Genomic DNA, 15,688 nt, shown 5'->3' on the forward strand with positions numbered 1-15,688 from the left:
TGAAGTAGCTGTTATTTAATAACTATGATTTGATCAACAAATGAAGGTACAGCTCATCAGGACTTGTCTGCATGTGACAAGACGGTTGGCAACGGTACTGCAGCGGGAAAAAAGGCACAATGACAGATGTGATGTCACGAGACACAACAATATGACCTGCATGAGAAAAACAAATATCTAGAATCATAAAGTTACATCAGCCATCAGCTTACTGGCTTTGTCAAAATACAGTCCCCACTCAATCGTGCACAACTGAATGAGAATTTTTGTTTTTTGTTTTTACAGCATTTCCTTGGTCAGTTTTAATAAGGCAAAATTATATATAAATGAGTAAACACTTATAACAAATTATAGTGTGAGACAAAAACGGTACAATAATCCTACTGAAAACAAACTTGTATAGCAAAAATGTTTACACTCTCACAGCAAACGTACACACGTGAAATAACTCCATTAAACCAAAGTTCTTCTGGTGGGCGAAACTGCTTAATGACTTATAATAAAACCACGACAGCTTCACTCTTAACCTTCTTAAACAATCACACAGTCCTCTCGCTACATTGCCGACAGCAGTGGCAGATACTGCCAATAAAAGGAGTACAAATATCAAAGAAACTTTAAAAAAAAAAAACACACAAGAGGCTTCAAATCCTCCTGCAATGCAAAAAAAACCCCCAACAAACTACCCAAACGTCATCGACAGAGTCTGCATAAGTGCGTTTGTTGACTTCATGTTTTCATGGTAATAAGCTGAGGTTTTCCTTGAGTGCTTATGGACTACGGAACGTCCTCTTGACAATTAGAGGAATATACAAATAATCAAATCTTAGGTCAGTGCCAAGGACCACCTTCATCTGATCCGTTCAGCTCATGCCTACTGTACATTTGACGAGAGGCTGTCAGTCCGTATCCGTACAGTTCTCAGTCGACCGTGTCAGGGCGCCACTCCCTCCTGGTCCATGCTGCAGCCGAGAGCCTCGATGTCGTTACTGATATCGGTGATCATGCGGTCCCACTCATCTCCCGCCGATGCCTCCTGACCTTCGTCTGAGGCCACGCTGTCGCCACTTCCTCCCACTGCACCGTTGCCGTTGGTGGTGGAATCGGAGGCGGAGCTTGCCGTACGCCGATATCGGCCAAAGCTGTCTGTGATGATTCCTCGGCCGTCTTTGACACCGATCGTCTCAAGGAAATTCTCAAAGTGCTGACTATCTTTCTCTGGTATGAAGGGTCGGAGACCTAAAGTGGGTGAACAAAAATACTGTGAAAACTTTGGTTAAGAACAAAGCAACACAGCAAACCAAACAGTAACAATGGAGGACGTTAAGCATTTGGTGGTAATTCTTGCTGCCATGTAGCTTTTTAATCACAAGAAGACAAGCTGTATTTGAGAGAAAGCTGGATGCAAAAACACAGCAGTGTTTCCCCTACGCTGGAAGTGATAATTCTCTATCGACCAATCAAAAGCCTGCAGTGTGTCTAGCTCCACCCTGAAGGAGCCAGCAAAGAACGTGCTTGGTACCCAAATGCACAGACACAGTACTGATCCATGTTTGACAATGGAAATGCAAATAATAAAGTGAAAGCAAGTGACCAATATCAACACTGTTGGAGTTGTGTTAGTATCGCTGTTACACTGTGCAAACAGTTTCAATATCACAACAATTTGAACGCAAAAATTTCTCTATTCAAGCTTTCAGAGTGGTCATACCAAGGAGGAGGAACTTCCTGCTGTCACCGTAAAGTTGTCGAAGGTTAATGCAGAACTCATGGATGGATGCACCATTGCGGTATTGATGGAGCAGGGTAGCAAACTGCTGGATCTCTTGCGATGACAGTTTTGTCCGCAGCTATGAGACGGAAAATGAAAGAGATCAAAAAAATGTAAGCAGATGACAAACGCCTCAGACACCCACAGAACCTAAAAGAACAAATCATGGTATTTCTCTCATTAAACCCAATATATGAAAAGGCAAACCACACACACACAGATGGACAAAGAAAGAAAAGGTGGATCATCATACTGTAGTCATGTAGTCCTGCAGCAGCTCTGTAGCAGTGGTACTGAGCTCTCCTTCACTCGCAGTCTTTGTCTGAGGAGAAGCTGGGGTGGACGTTGTTGGGGAGTTTCCTTCTGCTTCCACAGAAGCCTGGAAAGGACTGAATAATTCGTCCCGTGTAAGTGACAAGTGTAAGTGCAAAAATCTTTCTTGCCCACTGTACTTAGAAAGACTCTCGGACGGTGTACTTACAATGTGCCGCCTTCTTCTTCAAAGGCCTCTTTAACATCAACTTTGCTTGAAGAGTCATCTGCAAAATGTTTACATGTGAAATTCTGAAATTTAACAAATGTCTTAACAAACAGCACTGATCTGTTCCATTCCTTACCGCTGTACAGCGAAAGGTGTCTTGTGGGTGTGGTTGCTCCATCAAATATGGCTCTGTCCAAGAAGTCAATGGTTGATTCTGTGTAGACGATCTGAAAGACCTGGCTGAGCAAAAGGCACAGTTCCTCTGCAGCCGCCTGAAAGACAAGGGTTAGAAAACTTAAACTAATATTCTTTTTCCTTTTTTTGCCATAGTCTCGCCACCTTAGAACTTTCTACAAAGTCAGCAACCACCAGGATTATCTCAAGTGTTTTCCCAGTCACTAGGTTTTATTAACATGCACTTTCCACACATTAGCAGTTGCTGGCTTTTGGAAGCTTACAGCAATCTCGCTGTGCCAAAAACAGCAGGGTATGTTTCATAATTGATTCAGGTTACATTCTGACACTTGGCAAGCAGCACTACAAGCAGTTTACAGTCCGATTTAAATCCACATTTTTAACATTTGACTTTAAAAGGTTGTTGGCATGAAGTCATGCGCAAAATCTACCTTGTTATCAACAGCCAGTACGAGCAGACAGCAGACTTCCACAAGCACAGCTCCACTCTCTGATAAGGAGCTCAGGGTCTGAGATTTGTTGAGGTCAGGACATGAGCTGGGACAAGGAGAGCCTCCTGACTCCTGGGCTGGAAAAACACAAACATTTAAAGAGTTAATCTAATTATTTAAACTATATAAATGTAGTGCCTATTGGCTAAGGTAGTAGTAGGCATGACTTTGACTATTTCTGTAATATCAGAATAAAAATCTGTGACTAATAATTAACACTGCTGCTGGTTACGCTCTCAGACAGTAAAACTCAACAAATGAAAATCAGGTTCTTATTATCATGTTCTGGTTCTTATTATTTTCCACTGAATTATATAAGGCAAACAAAGAACCAGTGAGATACAGACACAAACTAGTATGTTGCAACAAGACATTGTATAATGAACAACTGTGTGTGTGTGTGTTTTCACCTGTTTTGATCACCACAAGGTGCAATGAGTCGTCCCTGATGTAGGACACAGCAGCAATATCATGGATGGGTACTCTCAGGATGATGTCTTCTCCATCGCGCCATACTAGTTTTATGTTGTACGCCGACAAACTCACCACTGCGTCTTGTTCGGATGTCAGCTGGCCCGCCAACTGATGGGACTTCTGAAAATCACAGAAACACACAATCTCTGTTAAGATAATTATTATAACGGGCATGTGTGACAACTATAATATTCCCACATCACCATTAAACAAACATTACAAAGGTCACGGTTTGGGCTGCATAGTTATACTACGGGTACACCAAACACTGTGTATAAAAGGCTGTCACTCAAGGCTGTAATGAATCTAATACAGGGGGTTGTAATGCTGTTTGTCAGCCACGATTAAACATCAAACACAGACAAAGGAGTCACCCACAGAACATGCTAACATGTTGCATTAAGATGAAACAAATGGGAGACAAAACACCAGAAAAGCATGACCCGAGTAATGTGATGTCATAGCGACACAGCTATTTTACCAGTACCAGAATAAAACCCGACCCCAATACTGAGGTATATACAGACTGATTAGTCTGTATTAGGGGTTGAATTAGGTTGAACCTTCCCACACATGTACTTACCCTTGCATTGTCAATGAGCTGTAGCACCTCTGTGCGACTAGATGGGTTCAAGTATCCTGGAACTGATGTCAGCTGCCCCAAGTACTGAAACATATACATAATACAAACACATATATAATATATATATATGTTGCACTGCTGTGATCTGAACTAAAATCCCAAAAATATAAAAATAATAATAATAAACAACCCACAGATTCACCAGTGCTTTTTCTCTAACTGACGAGGACTAAAATATTTTAATGGGCAGGGACAGTATATCACTCACTTTGACTTCCTTCTCAATGTAGTCGTTAAGCAGGATGTCAGGTTCGATGCGGTGGTCGGGCTGAGAGAGTGAAAAGGTGTGTAGGGCCCTGCGCTCTGTAGCCTTCTCCTGAGCCTTCTTGTCCCTCCCCTTCTCTCCTTTCAGGAAGACTCGCTTGAACGGGGACACGATACCAGGCTAGTGAATAAAGAATAAAGACAAAGAGAGTAGGGAGAAATGAGATTGTCTGAGGTGATACATCGGCATCAGGGTTCACTTTTGTTGCCAAGTTCTTCCAAAATACAATATTTATTTCAATGGGATATAGAAAAATATGCCGGACTGTCTAAGATCATTACAGCTAGGTCAGTTATTAAAATGGGCTGGTGATGATGTGAAGCACTTCCAATGCAGCTACAAGTTGTTGATGTTCACAAAAAGCCAAGAGGAAGCTGTATCACACTTCTGTTGATGGTGGACCTGGACACATTATGCAATTTCTGCTGACCCTGCTTCCCCTGAATGAGCTGGTTCAAGTCCTGCAGAGTACAAATTTACAGCCCTTTTGCATTACCCACTGTTTTGCACAAATGTCGAAAACAGCATGTACAAAAACTCAGCATTTTACAATAATGCTAGGATTAGTGGTTTAAGCCAATATTCATATAAAAAATTGGATTATCAAGAGCTAAGAGCAATGCACTTGGCAAACAACATGATACACTTAATCGACATTTTGGATACGCAGCAGATTTTAGAATATATCCCTATATTGAAAACATTTTAAAAAGTCTTAGCCTACCTCATGCTCCATGAACTCACACGCTTCAAGAGTCTCCTATTCAAAAGCAAGTACACAGCGTGGCCACGGATGCTTCACACTGTCTTTAACAGTCACCTGTTGCCTCTCCTCATGCAGTCACAGCTGCCAACTGACACACAGGATCAAACGTTGCCTGTGTGAATGTATATGAGACGGGTGTGACCCCCGCAAAGGAAGGGAAGTAACTGTCTCTCTACTTAGACACGCGAACAGGAAAGGGACCTACCACTACTTCCTGTGATGACACGCTTCATAGAAACTTTAAATGTTGAAACTTAAAAAAAACAAAAAAAAAAAAAACAGTGCATAAAGCTCTTGTTTCAAAACAAAGGATGAGTGTGGTGGTGATCATGTCTATTCTACACCTTCAGATTGCTTCCTTCCATCACTGATGCACTCATATCACTAATCACAGAAAAACAAGATTATATATTCTAATGTCCTTACGACAATCTGGTCTTGTGGATTCACTATATATATAATATTAAATATTTTTGTTTGACTTCTCCACTATAGTTTGGTTGCTCCCTGATGTGCTGACACTTGATCATAGGCATCAAGACTTCATAGAAGAACACAAGCTGTTTGCCCAGTACATAATTTAACAGTATGTAGCTCTTGAATCTAGTGCATTAACATTTAATAGCTTCTCCTTTTGAAATGTCAGACAGAAGCTACCATATGTGACCCCAGTGAGTGTCCTCGACAGGTAGAATATGAAGTGAAAGTGTTTACAAATAAAAGGTAAGTGAGATACTGTATATCGTATTGGTGCTGTGTACTGTATTTCACAATGACACACTAGTATGTGTGATTTGAAATATGTATGTATTACGTTTCACTTAAAAACTATGACCAGATTTACCACTGTCACCCTACAGTGAAATGTTATCTTTTTTGAATGTCCAGAGCTAGGCTGCATCTCTATCATTATGTCAAGACTTTATATCTCTCCCAGTGTGCTACGAGCAAGCTGATACAATAATGCTATTCACTGTCACCACCAAGTGGCACAAACAAGAACTGTAAGTACAGATGACACCTGTACATGAGAGTCCAGCTTGCACCAACATGATATCAACTTGACACTTTGTAAGAATCCTTTTTTTTTTCAACACAAGATCATAGTAACATACCTATGCCATGCCTTAGTGCTATGCGTCTAAAGTTACAACCAACATGACACTGAACATGTGAAAGCTATTATAGAACATTCATAGGAAAAAAGGTCAAAATCCATATAAAGACCCAGTGTTGTTCACAGTGGACCTAAGGAATGGATCCAAAAAAGATCAACCTGGCAAAACCCGATAGAAAGATAGATGGACTAAATTTCCAACACCCTAATTAAAAAATCAAGAAGGATGGAAAGATTAGCAAATGAAAGATGATAATTTCAGATATGTCACTACTGAAGCATCTTAATCTGTAATCATCTATCCTGCCTGCATTTGGTGGGTACTGCCCTTTAGTCTCATCCTGTGACTAACAGAGAAAATATGTCCCTTTGACATAATACAAAAATATACAGGCATGTCTCAGTGTATAAACATGACTGACACTGCCTTCTTAAACAGCTGACAATGGGCTCTCAGAACGACACGATTACAACAAATCCTAACAACAACAACCCATTTGACTGACCAAGACAATGCTGTTAAATCTACAGTCTACTTCCCACAAAAACAACCAACGACATCTTAATGTCTTCACTGTAGAGCGAACAGTAACTGTTGAAGTTAATGCTGCTGAATAAAACACATCCATACGTTAATAATAAATCGTAATACACTTTATTTGTTATTTACCTGACTATAACCCATGACATTTCAGTGTGACGGAAAAGATAGTGAACATGTCGGTGTAATACTGTAAGTTTCACCCATTGCCGCTGGTCAGCTAAGTGACGCTTAACACTACGTTTGACTGGATATAGGCAGCTAACTGCTAAGCTAGCCTTAGCCAGTCAACTTCCATGAAGTAGCTTTATGGCCTACCTTTTTCACTTTTTTCACATCATCCTCCATTTCTATGAGGCGGTCTTCTTCTTCATATCCATCCCAGAGTGGAGGTCCAAGAGAGAGAGGACATAACTACAAAAGCATTTTCACTAACTCATCTGACAGTAGTTGGCTTGTAGCCTAGCTTAGCCTAGCCTAGCATTAGTAAAGTGATGCCTGAATTTGGGCTGAAAACTTAACGCCATGCTGGTGTTTATCTTACTCCTCAGTCATTGGTAAAACACTGATGCGATACAAATGTGAAAACGGTACGTTTCCGTGCAGCTAAAACAATCAAAGAAATAATCTGTACATAAGACAAACTCGGAAAAGACAAGCAAAACTTTTCAATCGTGCCGCCATTTTGGGCGTAGAACTGTGGTCCAGCATGCTTTGCTTTGCACAAACCAAAACAGCTGCGGTGTTCAGTGAGTACACCGCCCAAAAGACCATTGCAGCATCCTACTGTCAGCTCAGGTTGTCTTTTATTGTTTACTTTTAAATAGTAAATAGTAATTTAACTAGAGTGACTAACTTCACACAAGTTCGAATTACTATTGTCTGACATGCTGACAACTCATGGCTTTTTGTCTTGTTGTTTTCTTACTATCTATCATATGGGTTTTGACAGATGAGGTTTTCCCAAACATTTTAAAATGTTCAACGAAGGCTGTCATGTTTAAGTAGGACTTGCGAACTAACACAACAAAAAAAGTTACAATTTTATTTATCCATTTATAGAATTATATACATTTCTCCTGGCAGAGAACCAAATAACTGAAAGTTCATAAAATATGCCCTCTTGCTAAGTGTATAGCTCTGAAAAATATTTAAACACATGACGGTAAAATATGTGTAGCTTGTGATGGCTGTATGTGGCCCTTTTAATTGGTCATAAAAACAATATTTTGTTTTCAGGACAAGATGACGACAGAAGTGACAGCAACAAGTGAGACAGATGTCAGACAAGTGGCGTAAAGACTGAAGCAGGGAATATGGAATGTCCTCAGTGTCAGAAAGTGGAAACACATCCAGTCACACTTTGATTGGCCGAGTATCAACACAAGAAAGGAAAGGTAAGTGGTATTTATCTATAAAGCACTGTTGCTCAAAGGGCTGCTTATTGTTTACAGTATTTAAGATGGCATTTTTTAAATTAAAGATTTATTAAACACAGGCTAAAATCATGATGTAAAGCATTAGGACACATTCATTAAAACATTTCCTTTGTTAGTTAAAATTATATATACTCATACTTTACATATTTGCAGTTGATTAAGTTCCAGTCATTTCTCTTTGTCAAAATGTGAGGTGTGCATGTGAATACAGTACTGATATATTGCACTTTCAAATACTATATTTATTTTTCTCTTCTGGGATGAACAGTCTGATATATGAATCTACAGTAAGGCTTAACATTACATTTCAGCATAATATTTCTCTTTTCTTCTAAAAACCAAAACATACAAAAAGAACTTTAGCACCATATGATATTAATAATATTCATATTGTTCCCAAAAACAGGGTGTAGGTACAATACTGGACATCAGTTTTGCTTTTTTAAAGAATGGGAATTCCATGGAACAATTTGTGTACATTTTATATTTAACAACATCAAATAAATCATTCCTTATATGTTCTCCATCACAACATAGGTTGTATGAGTACACTTTCATAAAAATGCCACACAGCATGTAGCAAATTAGCCTTCTGACATTGTGTTGACTTTTGGAATACCCTGGATAAATCATATAGCCCAGGGAATATCCTGATACGCTTTGAAATACACCAACAAGCAAACACAATCTAGAAATAATTGATTGAATATAAACAAAGCAATATTTCCCAACACCTCTTAATAATCTTTCAAAAATCAGCAGCAATTAATATGACAACCATAGTCGCTTCATTGGAATATCAAATTCATTTTTAAACAAAATATTACAGCCAATTCTACAGTAACAACAAAAATAGGTACACACAGATTAAGGACATATAGATGACAGGAATTTTACAACACAGCAATCACGTTCTATATAGTTTTTTTTTTTAAACTCAGATTTTGCTCGCAGAAGTACATTTGTGCTCCTGTGCCTTTGCCAAAAGATGATTTTCATCATCTGCCAGTTTCATTCTCTCAGAGAAATAAAAATAAAAATAAAATCCTTGACCAGACTGAATCATAGTAAAACAAACAAAAAAACATACTGTATGTTTAAACAGTTGTAATAAACATGACCAGTATTGTAACTATTGGTTTTTGTGCAGATTGGAAAATCAAAATGGCACCATTGAGAGTTGAATTCTGCTGTAAACTGTGTGGGTTTGAGGTGCTAGCTCTTCAGCATGTGTCTGCAGGTCTGTGAGGCGCATGTTCTCTCACTCAACTGGAAGGTTATGCTCTCAGAAAGCCAAAAAGCGGACTCTGCCGTCCACAGTGGTAGCACCGTTAAAATGTATTACTTCAGCACCAGGTTATTAACAGAAATCAATCAAAAGTAAATAAGAGAATGCACCACTTTATCATCTGAACATAACACCACATCTGCAAAACAGATAGTCATGACACAAGGATACAGACTTAAACCAAGTCATATATTACAATGGCCTGCCGCGACACATAAATGCAGAAATCACTGTGTTTGTTGTGCAGTCAAGAGCACTTACATGCTAAATGTTGAGGGTCACCTCACAATGAGTTCTGAAGGCATGCTGGGAGGTGATGGAAAACCAGGTGATGAAGTTATTCCAAAGTGAATCAGTGATTGGCCTTGTTTCACTATTCCATCGTAAGAAAAATGTAACATAATTGATTTTTCCCTGTTTTTGTCATCACTGACTTCTTCCACCATTTATTCCAACTGCAGGCATTATTGTTTTGGCTAGAGAATGTATTGTTCACACGAGACAAACGACATAGAAATTTCACATCTTTCCACGACAAATCATTCAGCTTTGCAAGACAGGAAAATATGCGAAGGCAGAGACAAACGTACAGAACAATCATCGACCAAATCATCCAGTCTCATGGCTGGCACCTGACTATCTATCCAAACAGTCCAAAACAAATGCTTTTAAGCTTTAACTGCTAGTTATAACTTACTTAATCAGCTTGAGCTGACGTGATTCATCTTTCTCAAACGTAATAAAGATGAGGAACCCTATGTTCATGTAAAGAAGATGTTCAGTATTGCCTTACTATTTCTCCTATGTTTTTGAAAGAACTAGTCATTGGGTTTCATATAAGTACCCAGATTACTTAGTTCTGTCACATTGTGAAGTTTAACTGGAACACTGTAATTAGGTAATAGTGCAGTCCTGCAGACTCATTTAATTTGTGGAATGAGGTGTAAGCTGAGTTGCTGACTTGGCTTGATCAGGTTTGGTGGAGCAAGAGGTGCGGATATTGTTTGGTGTTGTCACCTTGGTGAGTGTGCTGGCACATGAAATGAGTAAAGAAAGACATTGGCATATGTTGTTTGCGGACCTGGCTGCCATGGCTGGATTGAAGCACCCAAAGTAACAAGGCACAACAAGAACTGAGAAAGAACAATCTGGCTGTTCAAATGCTCTTGCTGTGAGTTGTGGCTGTTGAGGGATGTCGAGGTGGCCTGATAACCTGACAGAAACAACTCTCTGCAGGTGATTTCTCTGTGATATTGTTAATGGTATAAAGCGCGGTAGCCTGAAAACTACACTTTACAGTATAGTGATTGCTTCACTTGCACTCTTGTGTAGCTTAGCTCTAGAAACCTGTGTGTAATTTAAAGAAACAAAGGAAAACATATATTTAAAAACCAAAAGCTACTTAATAACAACATTCTAGCTAATCATTTTCAGGGATACAGAGTGAAACTGGTGATTGATCTGTAGAAATAAGTAAAATATACCACATGTATCATAAAAATCCAGACCTGTATATGTAGACTCTTTGTAGACTTAATTAAAAACCAGTTTAATGAACTGTCATTGCTAATATTAAAATGACACAACTACACAAGCATAACTATTCGGTGTTGTACGACATTAAGCACCACTGGATGAAATGCAGCCTAGCTGTATCTAATCTTGTTTATGATGCTATGGAATACTGTTGTTGCACGCACACAAATAAATCAATGAATCACAGTGTATTTGCACCTGATTTGGACATGTGACCATGTCTGGAAAAGGAAAGCAGTGTCTTGAAAGGATGCCAGGCAGCCAACGACCACAATAATAAGAATGAGCACTCATTCCCAAAACCAAAAAGTGCAAACCATAATTTAGTAGTTTAATTCCCAGCCGAAGAGTGGTCCAGGATGCAGTATGTTAAGGAAAAAAATGGAGACCCTTGAGGACATGCCTGGGGATGAGAACTGCATTGAGACACACCTGAGTCAGCTGGTTCAGTGGTCTTGTTTGTTGGTCCTGAGGAACCCCTGTATTGGCTGTTTTGCTTAGTTTTTTTAGTTTGACAATACTGATATACTTATTATTCATTCATCGACTTACTATTAACATGGCTGTTCATTCACTACAACAGAGAGGGGAACTACTCTGGCTACTATGGTAAACAGTGAACAAGTTGGTTGTTTGCATACACGTGGTGTGTTGAATGTTTGCACCACCTAAGCTGACCCAACAGTTTTAGTTTTCAATTACTCAGGGCTGAACATCGCTTTTAAGCTGAATCTGGCAGACCCTGGATGTTGAAGCTCTTGGTAATGGCAGTGTACCTCATTGCATGTTCTCATGTCAGGATCTCCAGTTGTTCAGCCTCAACCCCGTTGTTCAGTTACCAGAGAGTGTGAGAGAGTGTTTTGCGGGAGCTTACCAACACCCAGCACCATAGAGATGGGAGGAGGGCAGAGCAGCAACCAAGGATGGAGTCAAACAACCGGCGAGAGAACAGAACTGTGGGAAAGGGCTGAGGAGACACACACACACACACAAGCATGTGCATGCTCTACCGACCATGCAAGCGTCCTCTGACACCAGGGTGTAGGTTGTACATAAATACTGGAACACGTTCTCACGCAACCACATGAGGAATCGAACCCCAAACTCCAGTCAGACCCTTTAGCATGATCTGCCCTCATGTTCTCCTCCAACCCTGGCAAAAAACCCCCCTCTCACCTTTTAGCCTGGTCTTACATGGCTTCTGCTTTTTACAGTACGATGTTAACAGGCACATGTGGCCACAGCTAAGCAGAAAGCCAGTCAGCCAGAAAAAGGATTATCTTTTTCGTGTAGGGCTGTTGGGCCTCCCTTGTTGGGTGCATTTGTACTAATGCCACATACTACAGTCATGCCAAACAGTACAATGTATAAAACACATATTATATATTCAAATGAACAATTAAGTAAGTAGGTAAAATTAGTGTATGAAATGCAATTGCCCTCTCTGGAAACTTTTGCTTCTTTGACTCAGAAGGCATTGTTATTGGGATTTTTTATATGTATTTTACCTCATGATTGAATACAGTGGACATCCTGTGAGTGTCTGAGGATGTCCACGGTCCATGGTGGTGTGTGGTGTGCTCCCTCATGTTCAGCTGGGAGATATTACTATATCAGTGTATAACTGCTGCAAAGCAGGCCTATAGATGGCACGCATTTTTGCACGGATTGCATCTAGTGGTTGGAGGGGGCAGATACATTTTGAAGACAGTACTTTAAGACGCATTTTGGCTTTGCTTTAAATACACCTGCAGGTGCTAGAATAGTCGCCCTGTACACCCATACAAGAGTATAACTTCTTTAAGGGCATACTGATGTTAAGGAGTACACCTTTTAACACTGCAACATGTTTTGTTATGTAAAAAAGTGTGTGCCCTGACAAAAATAGTTGTTATGTTAATAACTATATATATGGACACATATATGCACTGAAGTATAATAGCATAGAAATATCTTTTCACATTTGTCTTGTTTTCTTTGCACCAAATAAGCATATATTAATCAACCTAAAACATTTGTTCATAAGAAAACAAAAAAAACAAAACAACAGTGGGTGGAAATGTCTGTACTTTCTAGGAATCAGAAGGGAATGGTGGAGGATTCCTTGAAGGCTGTCTTTGCTCTGTACATGTGAACATACAGTACGTCTGTACCCTTCTATCCATCACTAGAAACCTACAACCTTTGAAAAAGTCTGGAATGTTTTTTTTCTATGATTTCTTACCCACCAATTTAGGAAAATTGTGCTCATGTCATCTGTAGTTAACATTCATTTCATTGTGTTTTTCCCACGCAATGTGGTTTTCGTAATAATTTGTGCTCTCGTAGATATGGACAAAACTGACTTAAGTAAGGCATGCTGTTTCAGCTTGCCTCCAGTGGAGGGCAGTCTGTACTGTAGAAAAATTGAAGGTCAGTGTGCTTCTTTTTTCTTCCATACATGATGTGATTACCCTTTAGGATTTTGAAAGAAAATGGTACAGTCAGGATACACAGAAGCTCACATATGGTAAAACCATTTTGAGGAGCTTCTCTTAGATACACTTTTGATGGTGTTCTTTGTAGAATTTACAGTATCGTGATAAAACTGTCAGTGCTTTTCAATTCTTGGGCTAAGGACTTGGTAAACATTATCATACATTTCAATGATTTACATAAAGAATGGCAGTAAATGTTAGAATGTGCAAAGACCTGCCCCCTCTGAGATTCTCCTCCATCATTCCCATCAGGCTTTGCGTCGGTCCCATGTCACAGGGACATACAATATGCCCTTCACAAGTATTCACAGGTTAATCACCAATACAGTATAATGCATTAAACACATTTCATAATGAAACATTCATTTGTTATCTACACACTCATACAGAACCCTCCTGTATGCAGAGGGGTTTATATGAGACTTTTGTATACTGTATATCACATAAGATACTGTGGGTTCATAATTTGCGCTCTGTGCTGTTTTTTTTTTCTCCGAAAAATAAATCATGACTGTGTTTTGACAGATTTTCGGTTTGACAAAACACACATCTCCTGCAGGAAAGTTGAATGATCACAGTAGAATGAGGGAGAGATTGGACAGTCACGTGGAAAGAAATCATGTATGAAGAGGAGGAAGAGCAGGCTGAAAGAAAGGAAATGCATGTGCATCGTTGTGTGTAAGAGAAGGTGACCTACTGAAGAGGATGCCTTCAGAGGGAAGATTCATACTGCAGGAGTTCATAAAGAAGCGGACCGTCCCTATACCTGATGCCCACTGCGTTGGGGCTAATGTACTGCAGCACATTTATGGTCCTGCGCAGGCGCCGATCCACAAAGTGCGCATCCCAGGCTGGGTAGCGCTTTCTGGGCATGTCTATCTTGATGAGAGGACCCTCAGGCTGGATGGGTCTGCCGGCTGAATCCACAGGTTCAGTGGACCTCACCTGGAAAACCGGAAGGCAGGTGTCCGTGGCTGTTTCATCTGACTCCACATATTCCCCAGCCAGACCCCTTGTGGGAGTGGCCTGAGAGCCACGAGGGCCTGGTGTGGGAGCCATGGGCTCAGCTTCAGGGGGTAGTGGAAGGCCCCACAGCAGCTCAGCACAACAGGAACTGGCCAGGACCCTCAGCCGGGGGCCCATGGGATGTAGGACCCCATAATAGAGAACCATACAAGCCACACCTGAGGCAAAGCACAGGAAGACGCCGCATAGGGCAAAAGAGGCATAGGCGTCAGTGGTGGCTGGGTCGCGGTACGCATACCAGAGGGAGCTGAGGATGACGTTCTCCAACAATACTACTATGTAATAAGCCACCATTCTATACCGTGTCCGGCCTTCACGTACATTAAACCAGCAGAATACATAGACCACACCCACCACCATGTTGAACAGTACCTCCTCCCACTTGGACATACAGAAGTCGGTGCCGCCATGGATGACCCAGAAAGCCATGGCACACCAATGGAGCACCACAAAAATGCCAAAGTAGATGTGGAAAACTGAGGCAAACAGGGCAAAGGAGAGCACCCGAGAGGAGATGGTAAAAAGACGCCACAAAAGATGCACAAGGGCACCTCGATAACTCATGCTCTTCTTGTCATCACGCGAATCACGCAGGAGTTTGTGGTAAGAGGCTAGCACCCAGGCCAGGGACAGGAGGGAGGACATGGCAGAAACACCTGGGAAATACAGTGACAGAGAGTGAGACAGAATACAATCAGAGGAAGACTAGAAATTGTAAGAATGGGAGATATTGATAGATGGCTCTTCAAACAGCAGAAGAAAAAGATGAAGAGAAAAAAAATCTATATATATGTATAGGCATGAAGCATGAAGCATAACCCAAAGAAGGCTTTATCAAGTCTTGGTTGCCATTCCACTTACTGCATACAGTAGGATTTATTTCAGCCAAAGTGATTCATCACCACTTGAAAGCCATATTATTGCCAAGATCATCATGGGTCATTCAGTCAACACTGTTTCCATTTAGTGCACAAATTCAGTTTCCATAAGACATGTATAATAGTAGAGACAGCACATATGTCAGAGCAGTAACCTGCTGCATGAAAAATGATACAAGATTATCTGCAGAGCACCAGTATGGTGCCTCTCAGCAAATGTATTGATGGCATTTCTATAGACACTCCGTAAGAGCGGGATATCACTTGTTATGATTGAATTGCTTTCATTGGGTAACTGCA

The 15,688-nt window shown here is 40.4% G+C and overlaps 2 protein-coding genes across 4 annotated transcripts in view; both read right to left on the reverse strand.

Moving 5' to 3' along the window:
- ccm2 (CCM2 scaffold protein) lies at window positions 1-7,463 on the reverse strand. Of its 3 annotated transcripts, XM_058613375.1 has the most exons (10): window positions 7,063-7,462; window positions 4,264-4,440; window positions 3,996-4,079; window positions 3,349-3,532; window positions 2,879-3,015; window positions 2,389-2,524; window positions 2,253-2,310; window positions 2,025-2,160; window positions 1,712-1,850; window positions 1-1,239 (listed from the first exon to the last, which is right to left on the reverse strand). In XM_058613375.1, exons 1-10 carry the CDS (start codon window positions 7,090-7,092, stop codon window positions 935-937), a joined length of 1,386 nt encoding a protein of 461 aa, XP_058469358.1. In that variant the 5' UTR covers window positions 7,093-7,462; the 3' UTR covers window positions 1-934. The 3 variants fall into 3 exon arrangements, with proteins under 3 accessions (XP_058469358.1, XP_058469356.1, XP_058469357.1); XM_058613373.1 differs by having other exon boundaries at window positions 2,253-2,524; window positions 7,063-7,463; XM_058613374.1 differs by lacking the exon at window positions 7,063-7,462 and adding an exon at window positions 5,045-5,260 and having other exon boundaries at window positions 2,253-2,524.
- Window positions 7,464-8,404: 941 nt separating this feature from the next.
- The window catches only part of xkr6b (XK, Kell blood group complex subunit-related family, member 6b), a 52,159-nt gene continuing 44,875 nt past the window's right edge, over window positions 8,405-15,688 (reverse strand). The window contains exon 3 of the mRNA XM_058613955.1: window positions 8,405-15,166. Coding sequence (XP_058469938.1) covers window positions 14,196-15,166 — 971 coding nt within the window. The 3' untranslated portion in view covers window positions 8,405-14,195. The remainder of the gene's footprint in view (window positions 15,167-15,688) is intronic.

Source organism: Solea solea, chromosome 17, assembly GCF_958295425.1.
Source record: "Solea solea chromosome 17, fSolSol10.1, whole genome shotgun sequence".
Taxonomy (NCBI): domain Eukaryota; kingdom Metazoa; phylum Chordata; class Actinopteri; order Pleuronectiformes; family Soleidae; genus Solea; species Solea solea.

Bases quoted from the DNA above. Each gene is read 5' to 3' on its own strand.
- ccm2 (XM_058613373.1), bottom strand. From the start codon at position 7,092: ATGGAGGATGATGTGAAAAAAGTGAAAAAG. The intron at 1,851-2,024 runs GTATGATGATCC...TCCGTCTCATAG, and splicing joins TGCAGGACTACATGACTACA to CTGCGGACAAAACTGTCATC. The intron at 1,240-1,711 runs GTATGACCACTC...CACCCACTTTAG, and splicing joins CAGGAAGTTCCTCCTCCTTG to GTCTCCGACCCTTCATACCA.